The sequence below is a fragment of the Etheostoma spectabile genome, chromosome 16, assembly GCF_008692095.1.
Source record: "Etheostoma spectabile isolate EspeVRDwgs_2016 chromosome 16, UIUC_Espe_1.0, whole genome shotgun sequence".
Classification (NCBI taxonomy): Eukaryota; Metazoa; Chordata; class Actinopteri; order Perciformes; family Percidae; genus Etheostoma; species Etheostoma spectabile.
The window spans coordinates 17624264-17646677 of record NC_045748.1 but is presented as its reverse complement, the minus strand read 5'-3'; the positions used below and the strand labels follow the sequence as shown (position 1 = coordinate 17646677).

At 38.2% G+C, this 22414-nt stretch overlaps 1 protein-coding gene across 1 annotated transcript in view; it reads right to left on the bottom strand.

Moving 5' to 3' along the window:
• The window catches only part of astn2 (astrotactin 2), a 285511-nt gene that overhangs the window by 104430 nt on the left and 158667 nt on the right, over positions 1–22414 (bottom strand). Inside the window, exon 11 of the mRNA XM_032540394.1 lies at positions 9389–9539. Coding sequence (XP_032396285.1) covers positions 9389–9539 — 151 coding nt within the window. The remainder of the gene's footprint in view (positions 1–9388; positions 9540–22414) is intronic.

The window sequence follows — 22414 nt, the reverse complement described above, 5'->3', positions numbered from 1 at the left end:
CTGCCGCACCGCGGGAGATAACCAGCTGATGAACCTAAGTTACGACTTTCATCATCCACACATCCATCCACACATTTGAGTTGGTCAGAGCTTTTTTTTGCCTGCTAACCAGGTTTGATGGTTGGGGTTGTGAAGGAAAGATACAGGCCTAGCAAATAAGGCCTTCAGACATTAATCTCCCATTAGTCTACATCCCTGACGTTACACTTCCAGGATTGCTCCGTTGCTGCCGGAAAATCCGCCGGATTTCACTTATTTAAGCCGAATATCCATTGGCTTGGGCTTCCATTGTGTAGGCATTTTAAACTCTGGTCGATACATGAGTACAATCGGTTAACCTGTTCTCAAATCTCTGCAAGGTAAATCCAGACAGCCAGACCACGAGTAAAATAAATTTTAACCGCACAAGGTCCACCAAAACAAGTTCCTTCCGAGCCTATGTTGCAGCGGTATCGCAGCTTTTCTCCAGTGCTTAGCACCACCCCAGACAATTGTGATTGGTTTAAAGAAATGCCAATAAACTGGAGCATGTTTTCTCCCCATTGCCAAATGCTATGAGGAATAGCCAGACTCTCCTCCAGCGTGCACTGGAGGAGAGTCTGGCAAAGCAAGACTAATCTCTCATAGACAAGCTGCTGCCGATTGTGTCTCATTCAGCATAGGATGCTTCATTTATTGTTTGCCATTGATGTGTTGATTTTGTGTTTGTTCCATTAATTCCTTTCTTTCATTTATTTATACGTATTCTGATTTAGTAGTGTATATTAGGTAAATGAATCCTTTGTTTATAAAGAACCTGATTACGTAAGTTTGCGAGGAAATATTAATAAGACACTGTGCACCGAGAATTTGAACTCAGATCGCTGTAGCAGATTGTCCTTACAATTTAATGAGACTGAAAAGGCATGGTTAGCTGCTTCTCGTTATCGAGATGGTGCCCCAAATCTATTTATTTCTTTAAAACTTTAAAAAAAACTTTCTGATAACCACATAGAATGCAGGCATTCTATGATATATTAAATATTAATTAATGTCAATGAATTAAGTACCCATATATGCTACACTGAGATACAAAGAGAGGATTGAAGCAGAGCTTAATAATGGGAGAGATGTTTGGAAAAGCATGAAACTTATTACTGCAGCCAGGACAAGAGAAATATAACGTCAGTTCTAGTATCATTCAAGCTGTGTGTATGGGAATTAGGTGGGGGGAGAAAACTATATTTTGTAGCGTTTTAAAATTTCTGCCAGATAAATTGTAGGGAGAGCTATGGACTCAATATCTCTTACTGGGTGCTTGAAAATTGTGTAGAGCATGCTTGTGCATGCTGTGTCTAGTTTTTTCTTTTGAACATCTCACCACCAACATAGTATCAAACTGGAGAGAACACTACTGCTAATTGTGAAACCTCCAAAGCCTTAAATGCCCTCAGAGCAGTAGCTGCTCTTCAGCTGTCAAGGCTTTTTTTGCAAAAAACATCAAGCATAAGATTTGAATGCACACAGGAAATAAACTGGAGAGAAAACAGGTACAGTAGATGAGATGAGGATTATGTGTTTTGACATTTGGAAGACCCTCACACTCATGTCAGGCTTTAATTTATATACTACTCTGCATTTTTTTTTTAACCTCAAGGATGTTTTCCACTATATTTGTATACACTCACAATTTCCAAAACAATTATGGGATGGATATATCCTGACTCTGTTATCAGCTCAGTCAAAGGTGGGGTGATAGTACAGTAAATGGGACTGTTCAATGCTGCCATCAGTCCCAAAAGCTATTTGATGACTGATCACCAGTAGTAATGATAATAATAATAATAATAATAATACATTTTATTTAACAGCGCCTTTCTGAACACTCAAGGTCGCTTTACAGACAATAAAAGACAGATACAGGGAACAGAAAAGTGTAAAGAGTTATAACAAAACAAATAAAAAAACCAAAAAACAACAACAAACAAAACAAAAGCAAAAAAACAAAAACAAATAAAAAACAACAACAACTAAATGCTAAAAAAGTAGTGGCTCAACTAACAGTAATCAGGGGGTCATTGTCTACTAATTTTCATTGTTGCAAGATTATGTTTTCCTATTAAGATCACTATCTCAAAAGATTGAACAAAGGTAGTTTTCACATAAAGGGTAGACATGAATCCTTAAGTAAGGTAACATCAGCTCTCTGTGGGCTGTAATTTTACGATTATACGTATTTGCATTAATTTTATGATTATACAAATATATTTTTGATCTCTTCGGAGAACCAAAGGGTAAACAAGGATAAATTAGTAAAAAACGTGCATTGTTCACACTTATGCTCTAGACAAAGGTCCACATGTTCAACATTCAATGGAAAGGCTCTCTATTCTCAGATCCTTTTACTGTATCTCATGAATGCAATACTAAGCAGAACGAGATTAGAGCAATTCATCACACTGATGCAGAGCTGTGGGAATAGCTGCCTATAATTCATAATTGCCGCACATCACTATACGGTTGATTGAAAAGGACTTAACGTTATCCATTAGCGCAGTCCACTAGCTACTTGCTCTTTCTGCTCGGGCCACTCTCCAAAGAGACAAGGGCTGGAGAAGGGGAAGGATTTGCATTTCAGATAAATTCTTTCAATCAGGTCTGTGGTGATTCTGCAATTGCAGCACAGAATAGACCAAGATATCTGCTTAAGTGTGGTTGTGTGTGTTGATGTGCTTACAAATTTGCAAGTTCATTGAAATATAATTAATAGCTTAAACTATTAGATTAAATCTCACGGACTGGATCTTTACAGTACATATTATCTGTACTCTCTTTTACAGCTGTATGTCTGCTTTACATATAACACTAAGGGTTATATTCTCTTAGAGGCAGTAGCAAATGAGAATGTTACGACACCATTAAGTACCAGAGCAATGGTATTTCACATCAGTATATGGGGTTTAAAATACAAGGCAGGTTTGAAGACAAAAAAAAAAAGAAAAGAAATAATGCATAAAATATAACTGCACGTACATTGTCTTAAGCATTACATGCTGCACATACATCACCCCTACGAATTAAACTTCACACATGCTAAATGAATGCTATTCATTTCCCCAATTACCCATTACTGCCCTCATCTTCAATCAGGAACTGCAGCATAATCTATTGAGAACTCTGTCTCTTAATGATCTTGTCAAAATTAAGATGCCAGATGTTCATACTTAGTGGCCATCACACATTTCAGAGAGAAGACAGTGTGAGAGAAGTGTGAACAGTAAGTGATCAAGGACATGTGTGTGTGTGTGTGTGTGTATATATATATATATATATATATTAATATATATATATATATATATATATATATATATATATATATATATATATATTCCCACTGGCAGCCTTTGGAACAGTGAAATGCTGTAAACCATAAAGACTAAAGAGAATCTTCTCAGTGATAAAAAAATATGGTAAAAAAGGAAACAATATAAGGAAGATGTGGGCTGACAATTTCACAAAACAACAGGCAAGTCTTTGAAAAATAGGAGCTCTAAATCACACTGCGGATGGGGGGAGGGGGAAATCAAATACTTTAAAAGCATATTTGACAGCCTAATCTGGTATAGAGGTGGCAGAGATGCATGCCCTGCAGCTCCACTGATGCTCAAATGGGTTAAATTAGGCACCACAGTTTTATTGCTGCAAGTGCAAAAAAAACTTGCAAGGGTGCAATGCAGTCCCCCAGTGAGAAATAAGAAGTCTCAACCCAGCTGTTTGTTCGTTATATTTTTGTGAATTCATACTTCATACTTAATCTTCAGTTCAAAAACACAGTTATTTCTCAGCTAAGGGGAATGGTGTTGCCCAAAGGCATAAAGATATGTAGCTATTTAAAACAGATTTAGCTTGTCTTAGCTTGTATTTTATACAGAGAATATGATAAGAAGTTTAAGTAGTGTTGTCAAAGTTGAAATGCGATATGACATATTGATTAAAAATGGTTGGCTTTGATCGGATCATTTTAATTCATACAATCTATGTAATTGACATGATATGATACATGGAGATTATGAAATTAGCCTCTGAGCCAGAGATACATAGAGATATACAGAGAGACAGATATACAAATGCACCTCCTCGCAGATTTTACCAAAGGTTATTCAAAAATAGCAGCAATATCCTGCAACAGGGTAGCAATAACTATTTCCTGTCCTTTATATCTCAATCTTGGCGCAAACAAAAAATGAAACCTGTATATAATTTGAAAAACTGTTAAAAGGAGAGGAAATTGAAATAGTAATCTTTCTCTGGGTATCTAACATGTTACCTGGGGATAAAGCTGGTGTGTTGGAATAATCTTCATTTATGTAATGTGTGCCTCGGTTTGGAACTGAGCCACATTTAATTGACTGAAATGGATTACAATATAAAAACTTAACTCGTCAAATTAAATCTAAAAGATTGGACCCAGCGTGAGTGAGGGTCCCTTTAAACTATGGCTTCAGTTTTTCACTGATGTTGCTCCTACTGTATTTTCGATCCGATTAGGTTAAATAATAATGACTTATTGAATATAACGCAATTTAGTTTTACTGTTGTGTTGCAAATACTTTTGCTAATATTTCCCTCTCAAGGCTTCTTACTGAACTGTATTCCATTGAACTCAGATCGTAGCTCCCACCCTTCGACTGCAGCAGTGTTACGTGCATCTCCGTGGCACACTAAACAACACACTTGATCTAGCATTTAACCAACAGCGGCAGAGTGAAAGCATGAAAGAATTAAAACAATTTGCTTTAAACCATAAAACGTTGAAACTCAATGGTAATGAGGTAAACTGAGCTGTGCTGTGCAGTAGAGCAGGGGGAATCATGATGATCAATTGTCAGGAACACAGGACTGTGGGGAGATCCGGGGGATGGTGGGTAGAGGGCTTTGGGGAGGAGGGTTTGCACAAAACCTTTGTTTGGGTGGAGTTGCCATTTTTCCACTCTGCTGACTTTTTATGCAAACCAGAGGCAACCAAGCAGAAATCTGGCTCCGCACTACACAACTCGTCATTTAGTTTCTGACTTTTGGAGTGTGCCACACATTTTAATAAACTGTTGCATACTGGGACACTATGCAAGTGCCTCAAAATGAGATTGGAGACAACATTATCTCTCTTCTCTAAACTGTTATAAACGACTGGAGTTTGACAGGCCAAAATTAAACTTACGGATGATGGTTGACGTTAAAAAATACATCTTTGCCAACCCTGCAGCCAAACAACTTTACCAGAGATGTCCCAAAAGGGACATCAACTGATGAAAGATATGCTACTAATATCCTACCATCTGCTCAGCCTCTGCGTACGTCCATTAGAAAGACAGATACTGTAGCTGGATACAATAATGTGCCATAAAGACAAACATTCCACCATTTCCTACAAGAGCAGAAAACAACAGTATGATGCAATCGTCAAACTTAAAGTTTAAAAATGACGAGCTTCCAGGAAAAGCCATGTTTACAGAGTTTTGAACTTCACCGAGCAGCCCCAGGAGAGTTCACAGAGTGCATCAGCAATACCCCTTTCTGAAACAAACACAGTGGATGACACGGTACATTGGCCACAGATTCAACGAGAATTCGACCATTCATTCCACACCACTGGGTAAATGCTAGATCGTTCACACAACCCACAACTAAATGATATTACCTACACTTCTATGCTACTGTGTTGCAAACATAATTAAATAAAACTTTAACTCCAGTTTTCAGCATCTTTTTGATGAAGAAAGATTCATGGAAGAAATATGTACTTTAGTGTAATAACTAAGCTATTGTGAAGTTATTTTTTCTGTTTGAGCCACAGAAGGTAGATTTGTAAAAAATGGAAAGTTAAGGAACCTCCTGCAAGGTTAGTTGAGATACACATCATGCTCCCATAACGTCTGGAATTTAAATCAGTTTGAAGCGTTGTCTGGTAGCCTATATATTCTTCTGCAACAGAAGGGAATTGTATTGTGCACTAGATTAAAAACGGCCTCATTACTTCTGTTCTGTGATCTGTTCTGAAGTCAAAAAGGTATGTCTTATGTTATGGTATAAAATGCTCCTTACAAATGGAATGTTTTAAAAACTCTGTAAAACCAAATTTAAAGCTTTAGGGCCCTATCTTGCACCCGGGGCAGTGCAAGCCCGACGCAAACGTCTTTAATATTTTAATACCGTCCAGCACCTACGTTGTTTAAATAGCAAATGCACCTGCACCCATCTTTGCGTCCATGAATAATGATATAACTAGATATATCATTACCTGCTTTCTTCCTTTTTCAAGCAATATAGTCACAACCATTTGCCTTGAAACATTTCCAGTAACCATCACCTATTTCACACAGTTGACAAAAATAAGTGTGATGGAAACAGCGGTGTAGGCTGCAATGTTAACAGCACAACTGTTACGCAGCACAGTGCTACTGTAATGCATAATATGACAAACTGTTGTTTGATGAGCCAAGTGATGAAAAAGTGAGGCGCCAGTACAAAAACATTACCTGTCTGAAATTGCTAACTTGCACGCACAACAGCTGCTGTTATCAGCAGAGGTTAGCGAGCACAAGAATAAAGCACCTGTCATCCTCTCCGGCTCAGCAGGAGCAAGGAAAGGAACACAGGCCAAAAAATGGAATAAGCAATGTCTCCAAAACAGCACTCAGACTAAAATTTAATTCATTGTAATGGTATGTCTACTGTCTTAAGAGCGGCAGACAGCCTTGAGGGACAGACTCTGATAATGGATTTTAAGCTGTCCGTATGGCATTTTATTGCTCTGTGTTAGCACCCACTCTGACAGGGTTGGTTAAAATAACACCAGCCCAAAAGAGTCAGAAAAAGAAAAGAATGCCACTGTGCCTGTGATCCTCTCAGTTAATCTTTGAAGACTAGAAGGCTTTGTCAGTCGTTTTGTGTGCGTAATCAGCCGCACACGGAGGCGGGAGAGTGTTCTGAATCATTTCGGCATAATATTTCATCCAACATTTATATTTTCTGAAAGTGTGAGTTGAAAGTAAATCTTTCCATGCTTACTAAACCCCTAAGTGAGTGAGAATGTATGTATTCTCTCTACTTATCTTTCCTTTACTTTATTTAATGTGCTATTTACTAGCAGTTCTTTGACATGGTTGACATGTTTGCTTTTGCATGTGTGTGTGTGAAAACTGTTAATTAAATATGCCACAATATGTCCAGGGGCTTGACGTGAGAAAGAGTCTAATAAACAATCCAAAAGCTTATTGGCATATATTCATTCATATTTTATAAACATTCTCTCCCATGTCTACTACTTTCCACCTCTGGGTCTAATAAGGATTCATCTTACCAGCGTAGCTTTAGTATGGAAAACTTCTCTGCCCTGGTATAGGATGCAAATGCTACTACCACTGCGAAAATACATAAAACATGATTGGAACCACTGTTACGGACACTGTAATCATTTTTCAGGTATCTGCGATATTACACTATGCAAAGTATGTACGTGAGCTAACATGACTACTTTTTTGTATTAACGCTGATAGAACAAACCGTGATGTAAAATATTTTGTTTTAATACAGTTCAACACACTATAGTATTATTTAAATTAATCACAACAATTTGATATAACAGCACACACACATTCATTCAGATTTTATTTAAATGTTGCATTTACAAAATTGGTGAGAACATTAAAAAATGCCACGTGTGTAGATAATTCTTTACTGGGAGAATAAACTAAAGCTTTGTAACCTTTAAAATGTCACAAAACAAACAGAACAAGGCATGAGCTGCATAGAATTTGTCGGAAGCTGCATTTAATTGTGCTTTGCAGGAAAGTGTGACACTGTGCCCCCTCACTGTTCATGCAGTAAAGTGTTACCCATATTTTTTAATTATCCATATTGCGGGTGCTCAGGTGGCACGGCAGAAGAACACCAATCAACTGCAGAGATCTAGGGTTATTATAACGTATTATCAAATAATCAGTAACAAAATGAAGAAAATACTGTGAACATGTATAGGGCAAAAGGCAATTACCACTATATGTAGAGAAAAAACATATCTTAGTCAGCAACAAGTAACAGCAACAAGCTACTAAATACTGTATGTCAAAGGTGGAAATTGTCTTGGTTCTGATTAATGATGGGGATTATGAGTCAGGTTTATTAATATGGAGTCGTAGTCATGGTAACACAGTAGGAGGTAAATAGTAGGGGGATGAGTTGCAGAGGCAGAATAACTGTATGATCTGTGTAGAAAATGCTGAAAATATTACAAGCACTATGTTGATATTTAGTTTATTGTACAAAGTTTATCATCAATGGTATGGAGTATTGCTGGACAACAGAGTCAGAATTGCTATTAATCATTTGTGATTAGTGTCAGACCAAAGGTTTTTCATGAATATTGTAAATAGAAGGTTTTGTTGGAATAGAGGCCTTTTATATTTCAGTTAAAAGACTAAAAAAAGAAAAAAATAACTTAACCATGTTTGTATTTGGTTGGCACAAACTATAAAAAGACCAGTCAATTTATAGCCTTATATTGTTAATCTTTTTCAGAAAAGCAATTAGAGTGTTTTTATTCAATTCTAAATCAGTAAAAAAGTCACTGTAAGAGTGTCACATATACCTTAACCAGACTAAAGGAAGGCAGTGTCATGTCAGAGTATCTGTACAATTAATACAAGGCCACACACTACAGCAGCGTGAGTCATAACTGTTTCTTAACCATGGGACCCAGTGTGTCCATATATACTGTACACTAAAGAGCCTACAGTAACAACAAAGACTACTAATTATGGCTGTAAACAGCACATACATTATTATAGATTACTTGCAAATATCACAAAAAGCCTTATTAGGAGACAGCAGATGGCATGCAAATTTAATGAGTGGCATTGTCTTGGGAAAGAAACATTAAAAAGAGGTGATTATGTAAATTAATTAATGTTAGAATATATTAAATAATAAGCAGTATTTTAGCTGCAATTAACTTCTGAGCTTGTTGTTTGTTTCATTAAGTGCTTTGAGCCAATACATGGAACATGCGTAAATGGTAGCTTGCCCAAATTGCATATCTGTAGCTTCTGTGTATCTATTGAGACTAAAGGCTTGAATGCAGCATTACTATCGTGGCGCTAGTCCGCAATTGGTTGTCAACACCCTCTGATCTCTGCTAGCTAGTTTGCTAAAGCTCTGCACCAGGTCAGCTGACAGCAGGCTGACAGATGAAAAGTGTAACTGCTGTGCCTTTTATCATTAGGTCTATCACAGGCAAACATGTCTTAATCTCGGATCGACCCTGAATGACACAATGTGCAGCAATGTATTCATGTCTGCATGTAATCAACAGTAGAAGTAAAACCAGCAGATGCCATCTGCTTAGACTTACCATGCAGCCGGATGAGTCTAACTGTCTGTCCGTCACACACTTGAAGTTCTTCTTGCAACCACCGTTATCTTTGGAACAGTCCCGGGCGGGCCCAAAAGATGCCAGTAGGTCCTCCACTGTCTCAAAGTAAGTGGACATCATGGCCTCTTCCCTGGAATCAAAGAAAAGAAAAAGATTATTTCACAGTGTAAATTAAGATACACCATTACTACTGTCTAATTGTTCTGTCTTCATAGAAAAGTTACATTTTATCTCAACATGTATTCAGCAGCTTTTAGATATTTAAGATTAATTTCTTTTTAATTTCCTCTCACTATTTAGTACAAGACCTTTTTTTTTTTTACTGAGAAGAGGACTAGCTCTGACAAGTGGAAATTAATGCTTGAGCAGCCTCACCAACTGGAAAGCAGTCTCTCATAACCTTGCTATGTGCAATTAAGAGGCCATCAATGCTTATGCATAATGGTTTGTTTGTGGCAGTGGTGGCCTAAAGGTTAGAGACGAGACCTTGTGACTGGGAGTTTGTTGGTTCAATCCCCAGACCGAAAGGATAAAATCTGGGTGGGGAAAAGTGATTGAGCAGCGCTTGTTCCTCCCTCATTTCCACCACTGAGGTGAAGCAAGGCCCTTAAACCCTTAACCTCCAACTTCCAAGCCGTGGAGCTGCTTAGAGGTCAGATCAGACTGTGTTTGTACTGAGCATCTTCCAGGAATGAATATGTAACTGTGTAAATGTGATGAGGGCATTTCTGCAAAAGAGAGACTGCCTCTCAGTGAACCTTCCTGAATAGATAAAAAGTATTACTTCTTTTGACATGACAGTTTCCACTATGAGCTTTAGTTTCATTGACTGACAGCACTAAGACGAACACTACTAAACCCAATCCAATAGTTTAAAATTGATGTACCATAGGGCTTATATTGTGTGTATATATATATATATATATATATATATATATATATATATATAAAAATATATATTGTACGGTATTCGGTTCAAATTGACCCATTTTAAATTTTCACAAGAAAAACTATACAAGTTACATTTTGTCTACCTGAAAATCAACGGCCTTACCTTATTTTCTGTGATAAACATGTATTCCTGACTCAGTTTAGAAAATTATTCTGGATATGACCACTTATGCTTTTTCCAAGATAAGAATGCTCACATAGTGGATTTTTAACACGAATTATAACCTTATGACAAAAAACTAATCACACTTTTTACTATTATTATTCAGATCTAATCACACCATTTTTAATTGTGTTCTAGTAGAGACTGATTGCATTCCCTAAACATATATGTTATCTCAATTGTTTGAAATTGTAATAAAGACAATATTTGTTAATAGATTATGAAGTCAACATTTTTTTCAGAATGGTTTTTAAAACCCCAAAAAAGTCAGGGGTCAATTTGACCTGAGGGATACGAGAGGGTCCCGGAAGGGAAGACAATACAATCAGTCAACATTTATTTATATAGCACTTTACAGCAACCAACAGGTGTCCTAAGTGCTTTACATCAATCATGAATAAGCAAACACAACATTCAATAAAAGACAAGAAAAAAACACATGAAGCATAGAAAACTGTGAAACAGATAAAGTTGCCTAAAATCATCAGAAGAACAGGGAAGTTGTAGCACCACTACTGCGTATTAAAAGCCATTCTAAATAAATAAGTTTTAAGTTTTAATTTAAAATGAACAACATCCGTTATAGAGCAGATGTCAGGGGGGAGCTTGTTCCAGAGTTTTGGGCCAGCAAAGTACCTTGACCTTGGGACTTCAAAAGTCCGTAGATCTGTAGACCGCAACAGACGATTTTGCCCCCCCAAAGTTAACAGCTCGGACAAATACTCCGTGGCAAGGCCATTTAAGGCTTTGAAAACAATTTTCAAATCAATTCTAAAACGCACCCGAAGCCAGAAGCAAGTATTTACACAGTGGTTAAAGACGCTTTAACACTTTTAGTTTGGTAGACTAAGTGTGATTCAAGTGGGAAGTTGCAACATTGGTGCATTGTTTTACCAGGTTTGGTCAGTGTTCACACTGCACTTCGTCAAACACACCAAAACTTGTAATCAAATGTCAAAAGGTCAAAACGGTGGCTATTCTATTAAACAGAAAATCCAAGTGAAACTTGGCTGACACTTCTGGTCTCAGACATAATGGAGCAACACCAAATGTGCTAGGTTTTCTGGTTTTGCTTTGGTGATTGAATTATTTTAAAATAAGGCAAACAATATGAGTACCTGACAAGACAGCGAGCAAAGGAGAGGGCAGGCTGGAAAAATAAATTATTAAGTGTTGTCACACAGACAATGAACAGTGTATGGTCATAATAAGTTATGAATTTAAAAGTTATTATCCATTAAATCATATAAGTCAGTAAGTTGTGTGCAAGGTAGAAATTGCCAGCTTGTAAATGCACTACTTTTTGGTTCACTTCCTATATTTGGGTCGGATTGAATTCTTATCTACAGGGAACAGAACTCAAGTTCACTTGGAAGTAAACCAAGACCCCTGTTTCAAGCAGACCAGAGTTGGGTTGCTTTGTTCCATTCAGAGTTTGAATGACATTTCATACCACCCCAAACAAACCAGACTATCCCATGAAACGCTCCAGGACCAAACTGCTCAGGTAAGAAACCTGCAGCAGCGGTTTCAAAAGTTTTACTAGAGTGATGCATGCAGTGGTTCATTCTGGTTAATGTCAGTGGGTCTAATCGGTGGCCTATTGGCATTAATTGAAGATGCTTGTCAGGGTGTTGATTGAGAGCATCAATAATCTCTCAAGACTCATCCAAGGCAATGTTGAAGGAAACAGCAGAAAAACAAAAAATGAAAAGCACAGACAAATGCATGCATACACACTCAAACACAAACAGAGGCAATAAGACATACAATTTATTTATTCCTCATTTTTTTATTTCTCATTCATTTAACTCAACTGTATTTATGTATTTAATTTTGTGTTTCTGACATACACAGTAGGATAGCATATAGACCAAAGACACAGACATTGCCATCCCGGGAGCCCAAAAACATTTTTGCTATTTTTAGATTATCAGATCAGGATGAAGTATGGTTAGAGATCTTTAGCTTTTAGTACTGTGTGTGTGTGTGTGTGTGTGTTAGGGTTTAAGGACCAAATTAAAGCCTCATGAAAGAGGTGTCACATTATTCCCTCAGGTAGAAGATCTGAATATCTAGCATCCTGCCGTACCATCTGGAGGTCTTGCTGTGCAAAGGGCGTTGAAAAACTGGAGAATCAACGGACACAACATTGTGAGATGAAGCGGGCAAAAAGGCACGGTAGGAAGGATGTCCCATCCACACTTAACTGAGTTTACATATGCTCTGTTTGCAAGCACAGCTGTGCTTCCAGAATTGGCCTATACAGTCACCAAAAATCTCACAAATGAAGGAGAAGATGGTCATCATCGGACACAATGGAGATACAGTAAGCAAGCGTCAGTCTGCCACTGCCAGGGTCACTTCAGTTTGAAATAAGTCAGTAAAATCAAAGGAGGAATGCTGTATCTTTGCACTTTTTCCAAGCAATGTCAGCTTGACCAATGCTGTACAACTCAGCTGCTGGCTTCATTTCAGCATGCTCAGCCATGCCCATACACTGAGCTCTGCATGTCTGCTGTCAAAGTGAACAAAGGGGTAAGCAACCCCTGTGTTTTTCTTTGCAACAAAATAAAAGCACTGTCTCTTACAATGGGGGCTCAGGGACCACAGTGTGGTGTGATGGTGACTCAACTCTACAAACAGCAACAAAATATTGAATGATGGGAAGACAGATAGCCTGCTGAGCGAGGAGAATTTTGGAGTATTGTCACTGTTACTGTCCTTGCATGTTTTTGTCTGTGTACTCGGGTGTGTATGTCGCAACGTTAGTGCCACTTGACATATTGACTTTGCTTTTAATTTGACTGAAATTTAAAAAAGCAACTATCACAATGCCATGTATTTTGCAAAGATTTTTGAAAAAAATTTGTGAAAAGAATATGGTGACCTATTTGTGTGCTTTAGACAAAGATGAAAGCATTAACATTCATAAATAAGGTTGGAATGCTAAGTACAGAGCATTGACAAAAAAACCTTAACAATATCTATCATCACTCCAAAATGTGGACATTCTTTCATTTGATTAATGGAGCAGGAGTTTGTATTTTGTTTTGTTTGTTTTTGTAATCTAAGTATATTGTACTGTAGTCCTCTGGCTGTTTGCACTCTGTGTTATTATGGCCACCTAATTAACTTTGGATAGGGTACTTCTGGTTTAAGCATTCATTCAAATTTGGATATGAATTACATCAAATAAACATATATAGAGGTTTACTCTTCGACGCAGTGGGCGCAGGTTCGACTCTGTCCCCTGCGGCCTGTTTCTGCATGTCATTCCCTTTCTCTCTCCCCATTCATGTCTTCAGCTGTCCTATACAAATAAAGGCCTAAAATGACCAAAAAACTTTCTTTAAAAAAAAAAAGTGTTTCTGTATCTGCTTTCTGTTTGCAGCAGATTTTCATTTTATGGTGCCTAATAGAACATGATGATGTGGTTATAACAGACCTATTATGCTTTAGTATTGATGTCGCCCAGTCATTCTCATAACTCAAGGACACCTTTCTAGTAATATATATCAGTTTACTTTTTTGCTGGCCACGTCAGCAGCTATGCTATAGTCAAATATGTCTTTCTGAAGACCAAAGAAACAGCATTTGTAAACAGGGTGGGAAATTTACCTTTGGTCAACCAGTCAAATTCATTAAAGGATATCTCAGCCTTATGTTTGGGTTAGCATTTCTGGGATAGCTGCAGGAAATGTAAACTGAACTCACCAAATACATAATAATAATAATAATAATAATAATAATAATATTAATAATAATAATCAGGATGTCAAAAAACTGCTAGAAAGTTCACATTTTATTGCTCTACCATATTTAGTTTTATACTTGTTAGAGTTGATGATTTATTGTTATCGCCACATCTCTTCTCTCTGCTGCTGTCAATAGTTTTTTTAGATAAATCAATGCAACCCTCTAACATCCCAATATGTAAAATCGATCATTGACCTTCGGCCTAGGGTGCTCTAGTACAAAGTACACTTATGAGCATCCCTATGGTTGAACGTGGTGTTTGATATAGGCAATCCATGACTAGCACAGAAGTCCAACAACAGACAACCATTCTGGTTTAGATCAGGGAGGCCGTTCCTCCAATTCACGCCTCTCTGTACATCTCCATCATTGTCCACGTGTGCAGTGAAGTCCCCCAGCAGAACTATGGAGTCCCCCACTGGAGCCCCATACAGGACTCCATTGAAGGTCTCCAAGAAGGCCGAATACTCCGAACTCTTGTTTGGTGCTAATGCACAAACAGTCAGAGTGTTCCCGCTGCAGGCGTAGGGAGGCAATCCTCTCGTCCACCGGGGGTAAACTCCGACGCAGTGGCGCTCAGCCGGGGGCTTGTGAGTACCACAGTTGGTGGGCCCACGGGATGGAGAGAGCGGTGCCACGTAGTTTTTTTTTAGCTGTGCCTGGCCGGGCTCTGTAGCAAACCCGGCCACCAGGCGCTTGCTGACAAGCCCTTCATCTGGGCCTGGCTCCAGACAGGGGCCCCGTGCTTCCTCCGGGAAGGGTCACTCCATCTCTACCTCGTTGTCTCATTGGGTTTTTGAACCATTCTTTGTCTGACCCCTCACCTGAGACCACTTTACCATGGGAGACCCTACCAGGAGCACAAAGCTCCAGACAACAGAGCCCTCAGATTCATAGGGACACACAATCCTCTCCATGGCATCACTACCACCCATAAATAGGGATCTCATCGAGAGATAGTATATTTATGGGGGGTACCATGGCATCACTGCCCCCCCCTAAATATACTATCTCTCGATGGGGTCTAATCACCAAAGACTCTATATAATTCTAACTTTATTGTGGACCATTTACTAAATATTTACTCTAAATACAGTCCCTCCTGATTGAAATCTTAAGCCATAATCATTTGTTTTGTAAAATGTTCCCATGAAACATAGTTCAGCTAAAAGAAATACATATCCCTTTGCTCAGCTCACAAAATGGATTAATTTGGACAGATGAAGTCATCCTTAGTCTACCTTAAGGTCTGGTCATCAGTTGTTGTACACTTCCATAAAAGACAGGCAGCAAGGTCATTCTTATTATGGTAGAATCCTGAACCACCTCAACTGTCTTGATGTGGAGGAGTAGGAGCCTAAAACCCTTTTTTGGATTTCTGATCCTCTAACTAACCTCTAACCAATCATACAAAATGAAGCTAGACACTTTGTGGAGGACCCAACCTCTTATATTCTCACTATAATTCTCTTGGTCACAAACCAATGCTCAGGTCTGTGGTGAGAAAAAGGCTAAATAGAAAATCAAGATGTGATGATCAAGACCATCTGATACTACACTTGTTGTAAGACCCCAACATATTTGACTTTTTCTAACTGCTGCTCTCTCCTCATGGAGGGTTCAGACCATACCCAGTGGTCACATTCAGCTGCAAACTCTTTGATGTCAAAGATCATAGAGCAATGAAGCCGGAAAGACAACGTCATCCAAATACAATGGAAATGACGCCATATCATCAGCTGCGCCTTGAAGAATATCAACAACTTGTAAAAAGGACAGGGTGCACTCTAGTTAGAGTCTGATGCCCACATTCAATGTGTTGACTTACTGCCAAATAAGTGAAACAGATTTCCTTACTGTAATGAAACTGAATTATATTATCTTGGGGCAAACAAGCTGGTTAACTGTTCCAGAGCCAAGGATCATGCAAGCCAAAAGGTAGAGATCAGTGGAAAACCTCTTGGTCAAAGGCCAGGGGTAGAACAGATTTAGTCAGTGAGCAATGGAAACTTGCCCTTAGAAAATGGGATGTAATCACTTTTAGTGGAAGGTGCCCAATTTGGTGCGTGGAGACGAAAGGTACCAACAAAATGCAGTTGGGCTCACCTCTATGCACAGCTTTGGCTCTGGAACCAAACTCCTTGATAGATGGAGGACTCTCCTACTCAGGAATTGTCCATGGCGAGATGTGCCAGGCAGTTGTGGGACTACTGATAAATCACCGCCTGGCTGCTGCAGAGTTGGACTTTATCCAGGTGGATGAAAGGGTGACCATAATGTGGCTGCGTAATGTAGAGAGAAAAACTATTACTGTTGTTTGTGCATATGTACGTTTTTGGTTGCTAGGCAACAATGGCTGTTGAACTGTCACGCCACAAATTTGAGACGTTGGAGATGAACACTAGGCATAGGTGAACTTGAGTTTATTCCACAAAGTGTGCATATTTATTCTAAATCTGGATAAATGCAGGTTAAAAATGGGGCAGGCTTTATGTTATGAGTTAGGATACCTATTTCAATTCTAAGGTTTGAAAGTGTTGTTAAGCGATGAGTCACAGATAATTAGAACACTCTTGCTGATTGTGCCTATTATCTGCATGGGCTGATTTGTCTGTATACAATCTGGTAGCAAAAACTGTAGTATTTGTGAAGATAATCTCCATTGGATTTTTTTCTTACACACGTCTATAAAGACATGCCCTTTCTCAAACGGATCCTGATCCACTAAACCCAATCCTCCTTGAGTATCTTTAGAGGGCATTCTGCTTTGAGGGGGAGGGTAGGGTATCAAAAACAGCTAAACTGTGGGATGCACTCTCCAGAGTTACAGAGGAAGCATCAGTCACTCTGAATATTAAAAGTTCATTCTCTGTTTCGGTCTCCCATGTCTTATTCTTCTTTTCTTTATTTGGCAACTCAATTTTTTCTGAATTAGACAGGCAACACATGGCATTCTGTGCATCAGTTATTTCTGGCAGGCACTCAAAGCATTGACAAATGACTCCTTAATTCAGAGGAAAACAGGGTGGGGAAGGTGAGGCAGACACAAATAATGGTTTGCCTCAACTGTGAGGTGCATGCTAACAGGCTCTTCTCCTGAATAGACGGGATATTGAGTTGAAGATGAAAAAGACAATCAATTTCCAACATCCCTGTTGCAAGACAGTCCAGAGAGAGGTATAATGGGAAAACAAATGCTAAAGAAAACAAAAAAAAACAACAAGGCTTGAAAGTTTCTTATAATGTTGCACAACATATTAAACCATGGCACAGAGTGCTGAAAGTATTCAGTAAAGTTTGCCTCTCATTGTTTAATCAACAGGAGCCTGGTAACTGATCCATAGAGGTGTATGGAAGAGTAATGCACTTTATTTGGTTATCAAAATCAACAGTATATCCTGATATTTATTTCCCAAATCATTAGCGAATCAAGATCATCTCTTTTGGCACTGTGACTCTGTTGCTTGACCCAGAAGCACATTGGTTGCATCTAAACACTGACTAATGTACTTGTTATTAATCTCCCTCTTGCTTTCCCAGATGATGAATGACCAGGCGATGTTGCCCAAAGTTAGAGCGCTGCTCCAGCATGATTACGGAGCCCGTTATTGGTCTGCCCCGGCACTTGATTAATGCTCTTGTACCAGCTTCCTACAAATATGCTGACTCTCATCAAGCACTTTTGTCATTGAATAGAGTGCATTTTCTTTAAGCTTGCTGCAATCACTGAGGATAATTCAAGTGGGTAAAAAAGGTAACCCTAAATGATAAAATAAATACTGATACATAAATTCTTTGAGTTGTAAAACATTTTTTGTTGGAGATTAAGAGTAAGAGAAATTGATGTACCTAATGTTTTCATAGTGTCACCTTCTTGCAATTGCATTGGGTCACTGGCACATTTTAATGGTTCACTTGATCACAGTGAGTGAGGTCATTAATCACCAGTATGGGGTGTCAGCGGCTATTGAGAGTGATTAACAGTTCCTTATCGACAGATATACTAGTCTTGGAGCACAGTTCAGAGTGGCTGAAAACCTATATTCTTTGATGTTCATGAAATGTTTGTTGAAACATTGGCTTTGGCTCAACATGAAGCAGCGGCCATGCAAAGCTACAATTAGATAAAATTCTAATTCAATCATTGCTAATGGGACAGTGAGTCAGGGCACTAATTCTTCAAATATGACAATGTGATAAATTAAAATGTTTGGGAAAAGACTACACAGATACATAATTAGTCAAAGCTTAACTTCTCCGCTTTACAGTTGTAGACAGAAGGAGAATTTTTTTATATAGTACAAGTGCAAGGTAATTTTAAATAACACATATTTAATACTGGCTTGGAAGTCAAGCATATGCAATGTCTCGTTGTTTCTCAGCAACCTAGGAAAAGAAAAAGTCTCCAACACTGGCACTGCTATGTTTATCAGTGTTTTAAGCCCCCAACATCTCCTTCCAGGCAGCACTGCCTTGAAACTTGGATTAGGCAAGGGTTATGGTTAAGGTTAGGTGCCTTTTAGTCAACGGTCGCAGCGCTGCCTTGAAGTTGATAAGGCAATGGTTAGGGTTAGGGTTAGATGCCTTGAAGTCAACGGTCGCACCGCTGCCTGGAAGAAGACGTTGGGGGCCTAAAACACCGTCAAGCCACTGCTATTGTTTCTTTAACCAGACAGAACACTGAATACAGGAAAACACTACAACATATGTTATGCTTTATTCTGTTTAGGGATTCTGCTGTTAAATGAAAACCTTATGAAGTGTGTGAATGCTAACTTTGAACAAATATACTGTCAAGGCAAGAATTTACTGAAGGCTAATCCAGTGTGAGTGTTTTGCTTCATTTTTTTATTATAATACATGTCGTTTTAACCTCTTGAATAAATGCAAAGAGATTAAATAATGTATTACTATTGATTTACTGATTAATTAATGAATTCAAGTGTGGTATGTACATAATATATGTATTGATTTTCAATTCGTAAATAATCCCTTTACAAGCCTATACAAGCAATAATAAACCAAAGCTAAGTGCTGAACTCTCTGCTTTTATTATTATGACCTATTTTATCTCTTTTATGTTTCCTGTATTTAAATACTCCATATAGTATGGACATTCACCGGAATTAACAATGTCTGTATTTAAATGTCAGGGACTATGATACTGAAACTCATTAATGTGTAAATATAATGGGAATAAAGGGAACAAATCTTTCAGATATAGCTTGGCTTTATAGTCGGTTGAGATTGTATGTGTGGCAGCATTTTAACTATTCTTTTACAGGTAAATAGTTGAACAAGCTTTTTTTGGTAACCTTTAATCAATCAGGTTAATACTGTGTGTCAAGAGGGCATTACCAAGAAGGTAACAAGAATACCTTTGGACAAGGTTGACCTTAATTTGGCTTATCTGAGACAACACTGTCCATCTTGGCCTAATTTGCATAACCATCAGAAACCAGCAATTCTTGATACAAATGTTGTGATTCAATGGCTGCATTAAAACATAAAAAAGCAATTCCAGGAGAAAATAGTTTTCATTGAAAAGAGCAAAAAGCAAGGTATGTGGATCTTTTCAAAGACTAACCAAAAGTAATGATGCTTTGAGCAACACAAATACATGCAATTCTTTTAACTCCATGGGAGAAATGAAACTGAACGTATCATGGCTAGATACAAATACAGGAAACTGGAAGAATGTGTTTTTTGTGTGTCTGATTTTGGTCAAATGTTGTAAGCTGGTTAAAATATAGAGGCCTTTTTCTTTGATTATGCCATATACGTGCTAATTGAAAAAACTAAACATACCAAGCAATTCTAAATCAAGTCTATTTTAAAGAAGCCTAATTGATGTGAGGTTGGGTGACCAAGAGACAAAAGCATCTGCAGTTAAAAGCTGAGCTTGGTTAACACTTACCTGGACACTTACTTTTTCATATAGAAGACATTTTAGTGGGTTCTGCCAGTGAGCCAATGGGCAGAAGTGAATTAGGGATGCATGCTTTTAAAGTACAATTCCGGCCCAAAATTAACCTTGGGGTTAATAACACATCAACCGTTCTCAGGGATATGTTTTCATGCTAATCGAATGTGAGCAGTTTTAGCACAAAACCCCATTAAGTAAAAAGAAATCGCTATTTCTATAGCACTAATATGGCTCAAAATAGCACCGCACTTTCACAATAGCATAATGAGGGTCCCTCCCTACGTGTAAACCGAAGCATTTAGAACTTTGCAAGTGTAGAGACAGATTATTAAAAAGATAGTTTATAAAGACTGTAATGTTCGGTACACAAGCAGGCACCATCTTGGGAAAACAGTCATCACCAGTTGAACGATGAACGCCATGCTTGAGCTACAAATGTTGCTGGTTACTGGTTCCACGGCGTTAGTCGTTCGAATGGTTTACATCTAGGAACCCTCATTGTGTTACCATTGAAGAGTAGTGCTCTTTTGAGCCTTGTTAGTGGTATAGAAAGAGTGAATTCTTTTTGCTTTTGCATCCCCCGACAACTCATTTTGTGCCGGAATTGTCCTTTAAGTGCCACAACCACAGTGCATTTCAACACTTCCCGCATCAACATGTCTATCATGAGTGACTGATTACATCAATGTCTGCATGAACACTTTGGGGAAGTGTATTTGCCAGAAACTACATCAAGTCCCACAGGATTGCATTATTTATAACAATCAGACAGACCATCCTATGTTACACAAAGCTATCATTAACCAAATACAGATTTTAATCAGTCATGTTCTTATAGTTCTTATTTATTTTATGCTGTGATGTGTTTTGGGAAAGATTAATCTCTCAGCAGTTCAACTCACATTTGTAGAGAAGAAAGGTGGGTTTGTTTCTATTACAATGGTTAATATGTAGTATTTCATGTTGCTATAAAGTGTCAGATATCATATTCAGGACCTGAACACCACAGACATATTCACTACTTTTATGAATGCCCGTCCATCCCCTGATGAAGAGCTTAGCTTGCTGTAACCCAAATAGAGCTCCTCTGCTGTAGAGTAAACAAAAGCTAAGTTCTTGCTGAAGTTCTCAGCTTGCACCTGTGTTTGTGATGGAACCCACCAAGGTAAATTCATCACACAATAACAGTGGCACTTGAGTGACAGTAAAGACAAAGTAAAAGCACAAAAGAAAAAATTTTGTTAAAGTAATTGCTTCACGTCCTTGCTAAATATTCTATATCTATTTCTAGCTATACATATTCCGAATCTGATGAAATCAACATCTAGCAGATGTATGGCTATAAACTCATCCTTAACTCACCATCACTTATCACAACCCTCTTTCAAAGTACGTGACATACCTTTGCTAATTAATCTAGAGCTGTGCTGAAATCCCATTTACGTCAGAACAAGCAGATGTGTACAATTGCCTTGGGAGTTCTCTGTTCGTGAGGAAATTTAACAAAGCCTGCAAAAAGTTTGGATAGTAGATGCAATTACAACAGCAATTTATATGATACACATTAGACATAAAAATCCAGTACTCAGTGATAAATGTGAGTTAAGCTTTCGGGATTACTAATTAGTTTATTGAATTTTTGGTGTCAACACCCAAGACTGAATGCAGAGAGGATTTTGAAAAATATATCAACCAGGTAAAGCGAGCATATTCTTCACAGATGTGTTAAAATACAATTTAATACATTTTAAGTGCAGGGGCTGACTGTGTTTTCAGCATATACATGTGTAGTATAATAGCAGCTTGTGTCACACTGGGGTGGCAAGACACTGTGTGTTAATATGTGGTCTACAATCTAAAAGTTGTTGACTGAGATACTGGGCAATGATCATTGTTTAGCATTATGTCATGAGCTATATCATCAACATTCCTTCTGCTATGATTGTCTTTCTATCTATCTTTTGGGTCAGTCCTGGTACTGACACTTGCTCTGCTCCAATCATGCGACAGGTATTTTCCAAGATACCTTGTCCGGGCATTAAAAAAAAACGTCGCTATTTTTACTGTGATTCCAATCAGTATGGGTCAGCTGTAATCACTGCTAAAGTACCCTCAGTTTGGGTACTCTCTACATGTGCATTTCATGGTCATTTTAAAGTATAGGGACACTTTCCTTATTAGCTGTCTGAACCCATTAAGGCAGGAA